The sequence below is a fragment of the Hyperoodon ampullatus genome, assembly GCF_949752795.1.
Source record: "Hyperoodon ampullatus genome assembly, chromosome: 1".
Classification (NCBI taxonomy): Eukaryota; Metazoa; Chordata; class Mammalia; order Artiodactyla; family Ziphiidae; genus Hyperoodon; species Hyperoodon ampullatus.
Genome location: NC_136914.1, coordinates 57,229,461 through 57,245,116, shown reverse-complemented (window position 1 = coordinate 57,245,116; position 15,656 = coordinate 57,229,461). Strand labels below are relative to the sequence as shown.

Genomic DNA, 15,656 nt, shown 5'->3' with positions numbered 1-15,656 from the left:
ATTGCTGTACATTTATAAGATATTTAGTGATGTTTAACATCAAAGGTAACCTTATGTTTCATTTGGGCTATAGAGGTATTTGTGATATAGTTAGTCATAAAGTCATCTTGATGGCAATAAATAAACCAAGGGGTTCTTGCTGACTCTGGTGTGCTATATAGAATGCATTTTCGAATGGTTTATTTCTGCATTAGAGGAAAACACCAACCTTCTGGGGGTTGTCCACATTCCAGCATCTTGCGTCTGTTGTATTTATGATGGAAACAAGGCTAAAAAAGAGTATTTAGTCATCTGCTGTTTCCATTTGGTGCTAAACACATACTTTTCTCTAGAGTGCAAGAATGCTAATTTATTTCATGTACCAGGGTGGATTGCAGCCATTCCTAGAGACATGAGTATTTAAATTGGCAAAAACTAAACAGCGAATACTCTGCATATAGAAGATACATTCTCAGTATCTAGTTCTTGAGTAAGGCAAAGTCTTTGTTAATTAGGGATCTGGATTTTAAATACAACTTACCTTCTAATAGGCAGGCATATACAATTGACCTTTCAACTACAGCCACAGCCATTATGTTTTGAGTTCAGAAGCTTTTTCTATGCATTCTGGTAAGTATGAAATATGACATAAGTAAAACTCACAAGTAAATTGTGAGATATTCAGGTAAACATGTTCTGAGATCTGTCTTTGGAATGAGATATAAAAGGGAGCAATAAGTTTTGTGCTATCTATTTCTGTGCCCTTTATCTGTCTTCTCAGGTATGACTAGACAATTTCTGGTATTTTATTCCCATATGTGATAGGATAATTTTTATATGTGTGAGATGTTTCAAATTAATTGCAAATTTTTAATTTGAGTTGATGTTCATTCATTCATTAATAAACATTTGTCTAATACCTTTCATGTGCCCTCATGGAGCTTACATTCCATTGAAGAAGACAGAAAACAGACATGGTAAATAACTATAATATAAAGTATATTAGTAATAAATAGTAGTAAGAAGAAAATAAAGCAGGGAAAGAAGTATGGCATGTTGAGAGTGAAATTGTTGGATGAATTTTTAGGCTAGAGGAGGTCTTACTGAAAAGTTGATTTTTGAGTAAAGACTCAAAAGAAGTGAGAGAGTGAGCCAGTCATGGATCCAGAAGAGTGTTCCAGCAATGAGATGGCCTAGGGTAGGGATGGGATATGCCTAGATTTTTAGAGAACCAGCAAGGAGGTCCGTGTTGCTGAATCACAGTGAACAAGGAGAGTAGTAAGGATGAGGTCAGAAAGATATATAGGATGGTTTGAGCAAAGCAGTGACATGATGACTTGCTAGAAGTGATAAGATGCCAAATTCTAGATAAATGAGGGTAAAGGTGATAGAATTTACTGACAGACTAGATGTGAGATTTGAGAGAAAGAGAAGTAAAGGCTGACAACAAGGTTTTTGGTTTGGACAACTGGAAGAACTGCTACTGAACTGGTGAAGACTGGTAGTAGTGGTTTGAGGGGTATTATCAGGAGCTCAGGTTTTGATATGCTATGTTTGAGAAGCATATTAGAGAGCCAACTGACTTTTATGTCAGGTATTTTGGCTCTCTTTTACCTGGTGCATTTTGAAATGCTCACCTGCCTCTCTATGAAGCAGTTCTTAATTTACTTATGCATGCTTTTCCTTACACTTCCTATAGTAATTCTGATCTATTCCACCATTTTATTTTAGCATATTATTATTTAACAATTTCCAGAGAGCAGAGGACTTCAGAGTGGGTGCTTATTTTTACTTTGTATTTGTATTTCCTTCTAGCCCTTAGTTCAGTTCCACTGTATAAATACTTCTTGAAATCAGTATCTAAGAATACTCAAAATTTAACAAGATTATTAACCTAAGTTATTTCTGTTTTCCTCAATTAGATGGATCTGATTGTTCGTCAAGGTAGGGAGCACTAACTTAACTTTCTGAAAAGCATGACAAATATGGGATATCTTACATGCATTTGCTCAAGGTCTTGCTTCCTGCTGGTGAATGTAATTAGAATTCAGATATTTTTCAGAACAGCCTGAGATACACAGTAATAAGCACTGAATGACACACTTACATGTAAGTGCTAAAAACTGTCATCAACAGCTAGGCCAGAACACTTGGAAGAATAGATCATAGGCAAATCTCGTTAGCCTAATTGGGAACACAATTAAAGAACATTTCCATTCTAGAATGAGTATACCTTAGCTTTTTGCAGTTGTGATTTCCTTTTCCAAAATTCAAAATTTTATCTCATGGAAAAGTAAATTATCTTAAGGCAGTAACCCTCAAAGTTTTCTCATGTCTTTAAAGTGGTGATAGGTATTATTAATTCATTGATCATTCTGTGCCAGCTCCTATACAAGGCCCAGGGAATGAATGAATTAAGACATCATTTTGGCCCCAATAGGAACTCTTAATTCAGTGAGAGACACAGATGTATCAATGAATAAATATAGCAAATGATAATGGTTTAATAAGTCCTAGATTAGTGCTGTGTAAGTACTATTGGAACACATGAGTGTGTCCATGGATGACAGAACATGAGAATCCAAATTGTCTTGAAGGATGAAGGGACATATAGGAGGAGATATGAGGGGAGGCAGGGACATAGCTCATACAAAGGCACCTGTAGAACCTCATGTGATTCTGTGTGGCTGGAGAAAAGCGTGCCTGTGAGAGAAGTGGTAGAATATAAGGCTAGAGAGAGAAGCTGGAGTCCAGATCATGCCTGTCTGTAATAAACAATATGAGAGTTATTGTGTGTGAATTCAGTCACTTGAAAATTTTAAATTGGGGAGTGAGGATCATATTTGAAGTTTAGAGAGACCCCTCTGATTGTGTTACTGACAAAATATCGTATTAGTCAAAAAGTTGTCTTTAATATTTCTCTAATTTGTTCTGTCCTCCGTGTATTCACAAGCACCTCCTCTGTTTTCTCCCTAATCATTTTCCCACTAGACTACTACTAGTAATGAGGATGAGAACAAAGGGTACTTACTGGAGAAATATTTAATGGGGAGAATAACAGATCTCATCTAATGGTTGGGATGAGGGAAAGGAAGGCTCAAGGATATTCCTTAAGTTTATTGTTAGTCAGCTGGATATTGGGGCCCTTAAGTCTGAGAATGTTGGAGGAGAAACATATTTGGGAGTGTGTGTAAGAAAAGAAATGGGTTCAATTTTGGGCATGTATATTTTGAGATCCAACTTGAGTTATGCTCCTGGAGCTCAGTAGAGAGGTCACTACCTGTCAATTTAAATTCAGTATTGTCATTTAAGAAGAGAGGGGAGAAATATTTAAGGAGGGAATATGGCCAATAGTTTGCTGTATAGAGAGAGGTCAAGTAAGAAAATGCTGGAAAAATGTTTCACATTAAATTAGGTAACCTCATTAATATCCTGTGAGGTAGAAATTATTATCCCCATTTTGTAACTGAAGTAAGGTTAATTATTACAATCAAAAGCTCCTGCTATTGGAATGTTTTTGTGTTGGAATTCTAACCCCAAAGTTCATGCTATTTTCATTATGAGACAGACTTCCTGCCTTGGAGCTGCTCAGCGTTTGCCTCATTTCACCCTTAGCTTTAAAGTCACACCTTGTAGCAGATTTTTCAAGCCTGTTGAATTAAACTTAAAAGCCAAAAAGTTTTTTTGCTCTGGGAAAAGCAACCATTAAGCTATCACTACTAAGATGCTATGTTTAGAGTTGTTATTTTATCAAAGGTAGATTAAAATAGTGAAGATGATACTTATTAATTTTACTCTTTCTTCATGTATCATTCACTTATATTTTGGGGCAAACTAAATGACCTTATCAATCACACTTTAATTTGGTGTTATAATTTTGGCCTGAGGTTATCTTATCAGTCTTAGTCTGAAACTCAGTTAAGAAATAAGTTTCTAATATGCGTTGTATTAGGTGTGACAGTTATTTGTCAGGAAGGTTTGCCTGAAATGTGTATTTTCTTTTGGGCTACTACATAACTGTAGGGTTTTAGGAAAGTCCTTAGACAGACTTTGTGAGAGATAATGAAGCTACTGACAATAACAAAAAAATAGCGTTGGGTAGAAAGAGTGATAAGACAGGAGCCAATCCTGGATCTTATTCATAGCTGGGCCATTAAATGAGAAAGAATAGAGAGTGCTTTCATGTAGGAAGCATTCTAGCTATTTAATAAATGTTGGCTTTCTTAAAAACAATGACCAGTACCACTTTTTATTAATTAAAAAAATAATAACACTTTTTGTATCTCCTCATGGGATTCTTTGTGAAAGAATGACTGGAAACATGTTAAACAGGATAAGCCACTCCATGAACGTAAGGGATTATTAACTGGGAAGTTGCATCAACATCCCTGAGTTTGGATCCCATTTATACTAAATGATGCTATTTGCTTTCTTAGATGCACCAGAATATTTGGAAAATGGTGATTTACTTCTGACAAGTGAGTCACAGAAACTTAAATAAGGAATTGTAAGGATAATGATATTTATTGATCCTTGACTAGATGTTAAAATCTAACTTAACTCCCATAGGTGTTAATTAATCTATATGGGAAAAGTTTTCTGATTTATGGATATTTGAATTTTGTTAGATTAAGTGATGAAGTATACACACAAATGGAAGGAAAGCATGTAGTATAGCAATTAGATCTTACTGAAGTAGCTCATTATTTTTATGTTTTTCTGCTTATTATTTTTCCTTTAATCATGACACATGACTCCAGATAGAATTTATTTTTTAGGTATAAATTCAAGGCAAATAATAGATGAATATATAGTATTGTATTTGTTTCAGATGGATAGAAAATGAAATGAATATAGTGTGTTTCTGAACTTTACATATATATTTTCTTAACTGACACAGTAGTCTGAATTAGAATTAAGTAATATTGCTTTCCTAGGAGGTTTCTTTGGAGGTATTAATATTCACTTTGGTGTATTACAACTACTTAAGGCATGCATTAATGGCCCAGAGTACATGCTTTGGGGGTATCTTGATACAATCATTATATGGTTTCTCAGTTTTCTATTTGAATTTGAAGAATTCTTTTATTTTCTCCTTTATTGAATTTGTCCTACTAACATGAAATAGAAAATGGGAAATAAGTATAGAAAAGCAGTGAAGATCTCTCTCTGCTGCTTAACAATGTTTTGATTGCAAAATCTTGCACTTTTTTCAATCATTTTTTTCCCCTCAGAACCTTCTTTTTATCTTTGTAGTCTACTCTTGTTTCACCATCCTATATCCCTCAGCTCAGTTAAGGCTAAGTATTCAACTTCCTAATTTATTTTGGAGAAAAACATTTAAATTAGCAGGTGTTTGTACTATTTTGTTTTCTGATAGAACATGAAGCTGCCCACTGACCAGTGATGCAGTTAGCAGGCAACATCTTGGCAGAGAGAAGATTGGGGATAGAAGTCAACCAAGAATGGAATACAAATAGCAAAGTATCCATTAGGCTTTTCTCTGCATGTCTTCTTAGTCTTAAGAAAACAAAACTACTCTTTATGAGCTCCCTTCCCTCCACTATCAGAGAAGTGGGTTTGTCAGCTCCAGAAACTTCATTCTTCATTTAAACACCTAGAAGAGAAACTCAGTAATTTGCATGTAGTTCTGCTTTGTTGAGCAGAGTATCTGCTGAGCTATTCTACTTTGTCAGGGATGTAGCTTAGTAAGGAAGTTTTCTCTGATTTTTTGAAATGTGGGTTTGTTCAAGGGTATATGGAATCAATTGCTGTGAAAATCCTTTAGCTTTGCCCTTTCTGATGGCCAAACTATTGGAGCTTTCCTTTTTTATTTTTCAAACATTTAGATTTTTTTCTTTTTTAAACAGAAGCCCTTAAGTTGGTAGAAGATACTTGCAAATGGACTGCATATCCAATTTTTTCATCCTTCCCTAAATATCACGGGAAATGTAACGTGACAGGTCTATAGCTTATTTATACCAGTGAATATTTGCTTGGCTTTATTAACACTTTTGTATTGTATGATTTTGTATAAACTTTAAAAACTGAAGTATAACATACATACATAAAAATGTACAGCTTATACACATACAGGTCAATGAATTTTCCAAGCCAAACACACCACCTCCAAGGTAACAGGCACCCAGATGAAGAAACAGAAAATTACCAAAATTCAAAAGATCCCTTATGCCCGTTTCCAGTCTCTAATCGCCCCTCAAGAATAAACAGTATTCTGATTTCTAAAACTATAGATTAGTTTTGCCTGAGTTTGAATTTTATATAGATGGAATCAAGTAATATGTACTCTTCTGTGTCTGGTGTTTTTCATTCCATATTTCGTATTGTAGCATGTAACTGCATTTTGTTCATTCTCATTACTTTGGGTTGTGCCTAATTTGGGGCTCTATGAAGAGTGTTTCTATGAAGACTTTTATATGTATTTTAATGAACATATGAAAATATTTCTGTAAGTGTGTATCTTCTCCCAGGAGTGGAATAGAGCTGGTTCATATACATTCATGAACATATACATACGTTTAGCTTCGGTAGGCACTGTCAGTTTTCCAAAGCAGTTATATCAATGGCTTCACTAACATTTGATGTACAGATAGGTATAATTTAATTTTACTCTTTAGCTTTCTGTGGCATTATCATGTACAAGTTTGTCTAGACTCTCCGGATTATGTATATTTTCCACACATTTGATTTCTTGGAATAATCATATCCCAAGTTTCTTATCCTTTCTGAGCGTAACTTTCTCTTACTTATTTCTTATTCATTTGTCTATTTGTTTCTTCAAAAAAATGATTAAGCTCCTAATATGTGCCATGTACTACTAGATAATGGATAAAACATAAATAAGTTATAGTGCTTTCATTCAAGGGAAGTATAATGAAGTGAGGGAGACAGCAATATGAATATATATATATATATATATTTAACATCTTTATTCTTTTTTTTTTTTTTACATCTTACTGGAGCATAATTGCTTTACAATGGTGTGTTAGTTTCTGCTTTATAACAAAGTGAATCAGCTATACATATACATATGTTCCCATATCTCTTCCCTCTTGTGTCTCCCTCCCTCCCACCCTCCCTATCCCACCCCTCTAGGTGGTCACAAAGCACCTAGCTGATCTCCCTGTGCTATGCGGCTGCTTCCCACTAGCTATCTATTTTACGTTTGGTAGTGTATACATGTCCATGCCACTTTCTCACTTTGTCACAGCTTACCCTTCCCCCTCCCCATATCCTCAAGTCCATTCTCTAGTAGGTCTGTGTCTTTATTCCCGTCTTACCCCTAGGTTCTTCATGACATTTTTTTTTCTTAGATACCATATATATGTGTTAGCATACGGTATTTGTCTTTCTCTTTCTGACTTACTTCACTCTGTATGACAGATTCTAGGGAGGTGGATGGAATAGATATATTTTTAAGTGATTTCACTCAAATCTAAAAAGCTTCATCTTTGATCTCTTGTTTCTAGATTTAGTAAAGAAGTCCATTAACAACTTGTCAAATTCGTTCATTATGTCTAGGTTATTAAAAAATCATGTGTATTCCAATATAAATTTCACTTTTTTGAAGTAAACAGGCCCCATATTTTTAACTCCCTCATACAGAAGTCATCCTGTCTTCCAAATTGCTTTTTTTAAAAACATTTCTTTCATTCTTTTTTTAAAAGTATAGTGACCATAATTATCCATAGTACTTTGGGTCCTAAACTCTAGGGTGTGCATGTGTTTTTGCTTGCTTCTTTGGTTTTTTGAGAGTTCAGTATCTTCTGATGTCCTTCTTGGTAATTTACAATACATATATAGCTTCTTGGTCTAGCACACAAAATTTTCGGGTTTATATCTTCAAGAAACAACTTATGATGATTCCTAGGTTCTTCTCCTTATTGTAACATTCCTCCTGGGTGAAGGCCCTGTAACCTTCACACACATGACTTTAGCTCCCAGCTATGAGCTAGTGATTCACATATCTCTATTTCTAGCTCAATTCTAGATCCATGTATAGTATATTTTAATTTGGATATTATGCTGGCATCTCACATTTCGCAGATGACAAAAAGTACTTTACCTTTCTCTTCCAAATGCATTATTCATTCTGTATTCTCCATCTTGGTGAATGCATCACGATGTGCACAATGGTGAAAACAATTTTCTAGATGCTTCTAGATACCTCCACCCCCTTCCATCTAAGTATCACAGAGTCTTACTGTTTTTGCCTCCTAAATATTTCTGGATCCATCCTACTACAGCCTAGCAATAGTGTTCAGCGTTCAGGCACTCATTGTCTTTTACCTGGATTATTGCCTGGTCTCCCTGACTGAAATTTCATTCTCTCTAATCACTAAATGGTCACTGCTAGAGCAATCTTTGAAAATACACATCTGAGCTTGTTGCTCTCTCAGTTCTTTAGCATGGCATCTGCCTGCGTTTCTAGCTGGATTCATCACCATTCCTGCTTAGCGACCCTATACTTGTAGTGCCACCTGCAGTAGCATACTCCTTGCTCTGTTATGACTCAGGCCTTTGCACATGCTGTTTTCTTTTTTCTTTTTGGCAGATGTCCTTTATTTATTTATTTTTTTAATATCTTTATTGGAGTCTAATTGCTTACAATGGTGTGTTAGTTTCTGCTTTATAACAAAGTGAATCAGCTATACATATACATATATCCCCATATCTCCTCCCTCTTGAGTCTCCCTCCCACCCTCCCTATCCCACCCCTCTAGGTGGTCACAAAGCACCGAGCTGATCTCCCTGTGCTATGCAGCTGCTTCCCACTAGTTATCTATTTTACATTTGGTAGTGTATATATGTCCATGCCACTCTCTCACTTCATCCCAGCTTACCCTTCCCCCTCCCCATTTCCTCAAGTCCATTCTCTACGTCTGTGTCTTTATTCCTGTCCTGCCCCTATGTTCTTCAGAACCTTTTTTTTTTTATTCCATATATATGTGTTAGCATACAGTATTTGTTTTTCTCTTTCTGACTTACTTCACTCTGTATGACAGTCTCTAGGTCCATCCACCTCACTACAAATAACTGAGTTTCATTTCTTTTTATGGCTGAGTAATATTCCATTGTATATATGTGCCACATCTTCTTTATCCATTCCTCTGTCCATGGACACTTAGGTTGCTTCCATGTCCTGGCTATGAACAGGGGGTAGACAGCCACTTCTGTCCTCCCTACATCTCGTAAAAAAGTTAATTACCCCCAAATCCTGCATGAAGTAGCAGACAGCCTTTATTTTCAGAAAGGAAGGAGCTAAAAATATAGTAGTGCTGCCATTTATTAACCTCATGTAACATTATCCGAAGGTATCAGAGTCTTGTGAATAAGTCATGGGATTTGCAATCAGAAGACTTAGGTTTACATCTCAGTTCTTTTATCAGCCTTTTAATCTCCTTAGACTAAATACTCATTTAGTTAAAATGGGGCTAATAACACCAGCCTTACTGCCTTAAAGGGTGTTGTGATGATCAGTGAGATACTATCCAGAAGCACTTTAGAAATTATAAGTCATTATACGACACAAGTCCTCACATCCTTGTGTAGTAGCAAATAAGAGAAATCCTTCCCATGCAGGAAGGGGTATAACATAGCTGTTAGGATCATGGCTTAGCAGTTGCACTGACTTGGGTTACAATGCAAGAAATCCCACCATTTAGCTTTGTCAGTTGGCTCATGAACTCAGTCTCTCTAGATATCAGTTTTCTCATCTTTAAAAAGGAGAATAATATGTATCATGAGTTTTTATAAGGATTACATGAGATATTGTATGTGGAATGCATAAGTTATTGTAAAGTTCCCTTGAATTAGTTTTGTTTAAAATAAACTTTTAATTTATATTAATAATTTTAGATTTCCAGAAAAGTTGCAATGATAGTACAGAAATTTCCCATCTACTTTTCTTCTGATTTCCTTCATCGTTAATGTCTTACATTAGCCACAATGAACAAACATTGATGCATTACTATTAACTAAACTCTGGGCTTTTTTTGGAATTCATCAGTTTTCCCATTAATGTCTTTTTTCTCTTCCAGGATCTGATCCAGGTTTCTACGCTGCATTTAGTTGTCATGTCTCCCCAATTTCCTCTGGTCTGTAACAGTTTATCAGTCAGTCTCTTTGTTTTTTGTGACCTTAACAGTCTTGAGGAATACAGTCCAGGTATCATGTAGGATTTTCCCCAGTCTGTTTTTGTTTGTTGTTTTTCTCATGATTAGACTGAGACTGTGAGCTTTTGGAGAGAATTCCAGACCGATGAAGTACTCGTCTTGTCACAACATATCAAGGAGCACCCGATATCCATATGACATCACTGATGATGTTAACATTCATCTCTTGGTTAAGGGAGTACTTGCCAGGGTTTTTCACTGTATATTGAGCTAGTTTTAACCAGTTGTCACTTATATAGGACTTTCTCTTTCCTCTCCTCCCACAGTGTGAAATGCTTTTCATTTATATTTATTGCAAATGTCATCTCTGAGGAAATACCTTCTCTGACCACCCAAGCTAAAGAGCTTCTCTTCTCAAGTCAGTCAGTGTTGTGTTTTCTTGATAGCATTTTTCATTACCTGAAATTGTCTTGTGTATTTGTTTTACCTAGTTTATCCGTTTGTCTTTAGGCCCCCTCCCCCTCAAACAAGAACATAAGCTTCAGGAGAACAAGGTCCTTGCAGGATTGTTCACTTCTGTGCACTTGACATCTAAGCACAAGGGCTAGCATATACTAAATGCTCAATAACTATTTGTTTGAATAAATGTCGAAGAAAGAAAAATCCAAGATTAACTTATTAGCTAGTATTTCTGAAAATGAGTGGAAGATAGCTGAATGGTGGGAAGTTTAATTTAGTATTCTTAACTTAATTGGTTTAGTTTTAACAAAAAGGTTAAATGCAATCATCACCATCTATGCAAATAAGTAATCAGCATCCTTGTAATTCAAGCTGTCTTATAATTCACTTCATAATGTGAAAGCCTAAGTATTTTTCTGACTTATAAGTATATGACTGACAAATGTAAGAGGTACTCAGTTATCACACATCTGTACCATTGTGACCTTTATTTGCTATGGCTTAGCTTTCCTATTACAGAAATTTTAACAGAATCAGGAGGAGTATAGAAATAATTTATGCCCTTTATTTTAACTTATCATTATAAATTCCTTGTGTCTATTATTTTTTTCATTTATACTGGCAGAAAAATGGAGCTTCTTGACATAAATCTTTCTTCCATAACCTCTCTTTTTATTTCTTTCCTCAGGACCTAAAATCTCCAAATCAGAGGGATGAAATTGCAGGTGCCCGGGCCTCATTGAAGGAGAACTCCCCCATATTGCATTCAATTTGTTCAGCTTGTTTGGAACATTCTGATGTCGCTTCCCTCAAAGCCAGCAAGGACACAGTTTGTGAAGAAATTCAGAATGCCCTCAATGTAATTTCAAATGCTTCACAAGGCATCCAGAATGTGTTAGTCCCACCAGAACCTCAGGCAGCAACCCTGGGAAGTGCCCTTGATGAGCTTGAGGTAAGTTGAGAGAAAATTAAAATGTGATTTGATGTACCAATATAAAAATTAATAGATGTGTGTTCTCAGATCCTTGGGTTGGAGTTCAGAGTATGAGTAAATAAAAATTCAGTGACCTAATCAGTCTCTATCATTGTCTGTGTTTTCCAAAGAATTGAATAGCAGGACAGTATTCTCTCAGTATACTTCTGATTCCTTTACATCTCTGCCAAGGAAGCCAATGCATTTAAATTGGGATTGTTAATTACATTGAAATGATGACTTTATTTTACATAGATCAATTTATGAAATGTAGGATTTATTCATTCCACAAATACTTATTATTGGCACAGTTCTTTATGCTTGGGATATAATTGAGTGCTGCTCTCTTGAACTCCTCACATTTTAGTTTGGACTAGGGTGGCTAGTGAATATTAAGGCTAAATTTTGTAAGTAGAGCCAACTGGATTTGACAGAATGGTTGTGGGGTGTAAGTGAAAGGGAAGAGTCATGGCTGGTGTTGCAGGTTAGCTCCTCTAGAAGCACACACTGGACAGAATTTGGGATACAAGGTGTTATTAGGAATCAACATGTGTGAAGGGAGAGGAAGGGAGTAGAACTGAGCAGAGGAAGGAGTCTACCTGTGAACCAGACCCACAAAGCCACCAGTGAGCAGGGAGCTCTGGAGAGAGTGTTAACCTCAAGAAATAGCCAGCTCTCTTTCAATCACTGGAAGCAGGTCACCCTACCCTGGGAAGGGTCTTACCTCCAGGCAGGGGGGCTGGGGATAAGCCCTCTGCAGCTGCTGCAGACGCTGAAGGGACTGACAGCTGGGGGGCCATCTGCTGCCCTCACCCTCCACAGGTAGGCAACAAATCCTACCTGGAAGGAGGATATGGGCAGTAAACCTTTTGTCTACCACAAATAATTACAAGGTGTTTTTGTTGTTGTTGTTGTTTGTTTTTTGGCTTGAGCAACTGGATGGATTAAGTTTTTATCAACTATGATGGGGAAGACTGTGGGTGAAGCCATTTTTGAGAGGAAGATCAGCAACTCAATTTTCAACATGTTGAGTTGAGAGATTTGTTAGACATTCCAGTATGATGTCAAAGATCATTGGTTATCCAAGTCAGATATGTACTTGCTTAATGGAAGACAACACGGTGTAATGTTTAAAGATAAGGGATCAGGAGCCCAGATGCCTGAGTTCCTATCCCAGGTCTGGTGGATACTGCCTGTGTGACCTTAAGAAAGCTATTTTATTGAACTCTCAGTTTTCTCACCTATAAATTGAGGATAATAATAGGGCCTATTTCTTAGTGTTGTCTGTGTCAGTGAATTAACAATACATGTAAAAATGCTCATAGCAGTGACTGGTACATAGTAAGTGTTCAATAAATCTTAGCTTTCATTACTAGGTGTGGAGGTGACTATTTGGCAGAAGACTCTTCCATAATCAAGAAATCAACACAATTGGGCCTCCCTGGTGGCGCAGTGGTTGAGAGTCCGCCTGCCGATGCAGGGGATACGGGTTCGTGCCCCGGTCCGGGAGGATCCCGTATGCCGCGGAGCGGCTGGGCCCGTGAGCCATGGCTGCTGAGCCTGCGCATCCAGAGCCTGTGCTCCGCAACGGGAGAGGCCACAACAGTGAGAGGCCCGCGTACAGCAAAAAAAAAAAAAAAAAAAAAGAAATCAACACAATTAAAATTACTAAAGTTTTACTGATAACTTAAAAAAAAAACACATAACCTATAATTCCTATATGTTCTTAACATTATTACTGTCACAATAAACTTATTAGATATCTAATTCATTTAAGTTTAGAATAGCCTTTCCATATGCTTTTCCTTTAGTTACATGTCTTAAACAGGTTTCTTCACTTCTAACCTAACATTATTAAATTCCTAATTTTTGGCATCAATGAAAAAATCTGTTAACTTCCTAATTATTAGCATGTATGTGAAAATTTTAGGACCTATTTGTCTAAATAAGGTAGAAAATTAGTGATGATTCTTTAATAATACCCCATCATGTAAATGTTTGCCTTGTGTAATGAGTACTCAGTAAACTTATCTATTAGATGAGTGTTCTGTCTTCACAATAAGATTGAAAACACCCTGTGGGCAAGATTATGTTTCTAATTAATTTTATACCAGTGATACTAGCAGAACATTAGGTCCCCCATACATTAATATGTAACATTTCTTGATAGCTAAACACTTAACATAAATTTATCACTTAATTATTACAGTGTCCATATAAGATATGTTTTTTTCTTGTTTGTTTTACAGAAAATAAAACTGAGACTTATGTATGTTTTTTAACTTGCTCGAGTCAGAAGGCTAGTGAGTGGTAGTAACCAGGATGTGAATCTAGTATGTCTGACTCTAGAAGATATTTCCAACTTCTGTATTATACTGAATTCTCACAGGTAGAGCTTAATGTGGTTGATCAAAATTCAACAAAACTTGTTCTACGATTCTTAGTTTATTGGAACTATCAGAGAAATTATATATGTAACCCAGTCCAAAAGATGGCATAACTTTTTAGTGAAAAATTATTTTTTGGGTACCTGGGTTATTTAAGTAGAAGTAGTCTGTGTATGAGGAGTGACTAGTATTGTGGGGTGAAATTTGCAAGAGTGGACAGATGGGATTGTGTATCACATTTTTCATAGTACTAAACAGAATTGTATCAGGTGATGCTTGCATAAGAGGTCCAGTTTATCCCAGACACCTTTTTCTATGTTCTTAGGATTATAGAAGAAGATAGAAGATTTTGAAGTTGTCTTCCTTCAGGGACTTCTCTTTTCTCACTTTATTTGAAAGTGGCTGCTGCAGACAAGAAATGGCAGTGGTTGGAGAGGAGGAGAAAGTGTGTGTGTGTGTGTGCCTGCGTGTGTGTGTCTGTGTGTGTGTATGGGTGTAGTTTTGATGGGAGTGGGCATAGGCATAGTGATAGAGTCTTCCCTTTTGTAAGATAAGTTGCCGACTCCCTTCTTCTTATCAAGGCAGGAGAGAGTTTCAAAGATATTACCTAGAAATCCCAATACTGTCTCAACAACTTTTGAAATTCAGTTCCAAAGTTAGGGATAGAAAGCTGGTACAAAATGCCTGAATTTTATACACATTTTTATATCCAAGTTACAATAGCTTCTGAGGTTGTCTGAACTAGATAAAGCAGAATTTATTGAGCATTTAGCCTTTTTAAATGATTTTGTAAATTAAATGGTTGCACTTTACTTACAGGAAGCTTATTGGTAAAGGATCCAAAATAACCTTTGCTCTATCTTGCTTCTGCAAATATAATACTATGAAATAAATTGATGTAGTAAATACTCTGTTAGGAGTAAGTCTCATTAAATGTTATAGTGTAGAAGTGTATCAGAGCACTTACTCAATAACTACCAAGCTGAAGCATCATTAAATCTTTCATTCTGGTCCATGTTTGGTTGTTGACATGAAACCTGAGATTTATTGTTGAAGAAAATAGAAGTTGAATTAGAACACTGTATGGGCTAAATCAATTTCTTTATTGGAAAAGCTAATGTGAATTTTAGAGTGTTCTTTCACATTTGTGACTGAATGAGAGTTGAGAAGTGTCCCAACTATGGATTAACAGAATTATGAAAATATCTTTAGGTGAGAAACTTTGCCAGTGAAAATTGCTTTGAAACTCCAAGTCTACTAAGGTATATTTGCTCTTGTGTGGAAGGAAAACACAGCTTTTATAATCATAGTCCACAGAATTATCCAGATCCTCTTGTGATAATGATGATAATAACAAAGGAGTTTTGTAGTATTTTGTCATTTTCAAAGAGCTGTCATGTTTATTTTCTTATCTTCTTTTTATATATTCATTTATGGTCATTATTCATATATTCCTTTATTCAGTGTTGTATCCCCAACACCTAGAACAATGCTCTATACATAGTAAATGCTAGGTAAATATCGATGAATGAATGAAGGAAGGAAAGAACAAATATAGGAATGGTGCCTATGGTTTTGCAATAATGGAGTGAAGAGCATTTTCCCTTTACGCCTGTTTTTTCTCCTTTTTCCAACTTGTAGTGTACATACTGGAGGTTTGTATTCTACTTTATCTAACTTTTAACTGGGATGCAAATTTAAAGTGAGGGAAACCACAAGGAA

At 36.0% G+C, this 15,656-nt stretch overlaps 1 protein-coding gene across 1 annotated transcript in view; it reads left to right on the top strand.

Moving 5' to 3' along the window:
* The window catches only part of CTNNA3 (catenin alpha 3), a gene marked incomplete at both ends in the record, with an annotated part of 1,638,358 nt that overhangs the window by 351,266 nt on the left and 1,271,436 nt on the right, over positions 1 to 15,656 (top strand). The window contains 1 exon segment of the mRNA XM_079710492.1: positions 11,263 to 11,526. Coding sequence (XP_079566618.1) covers positions 11,263 to 11,526 — 264 coding nt within the window.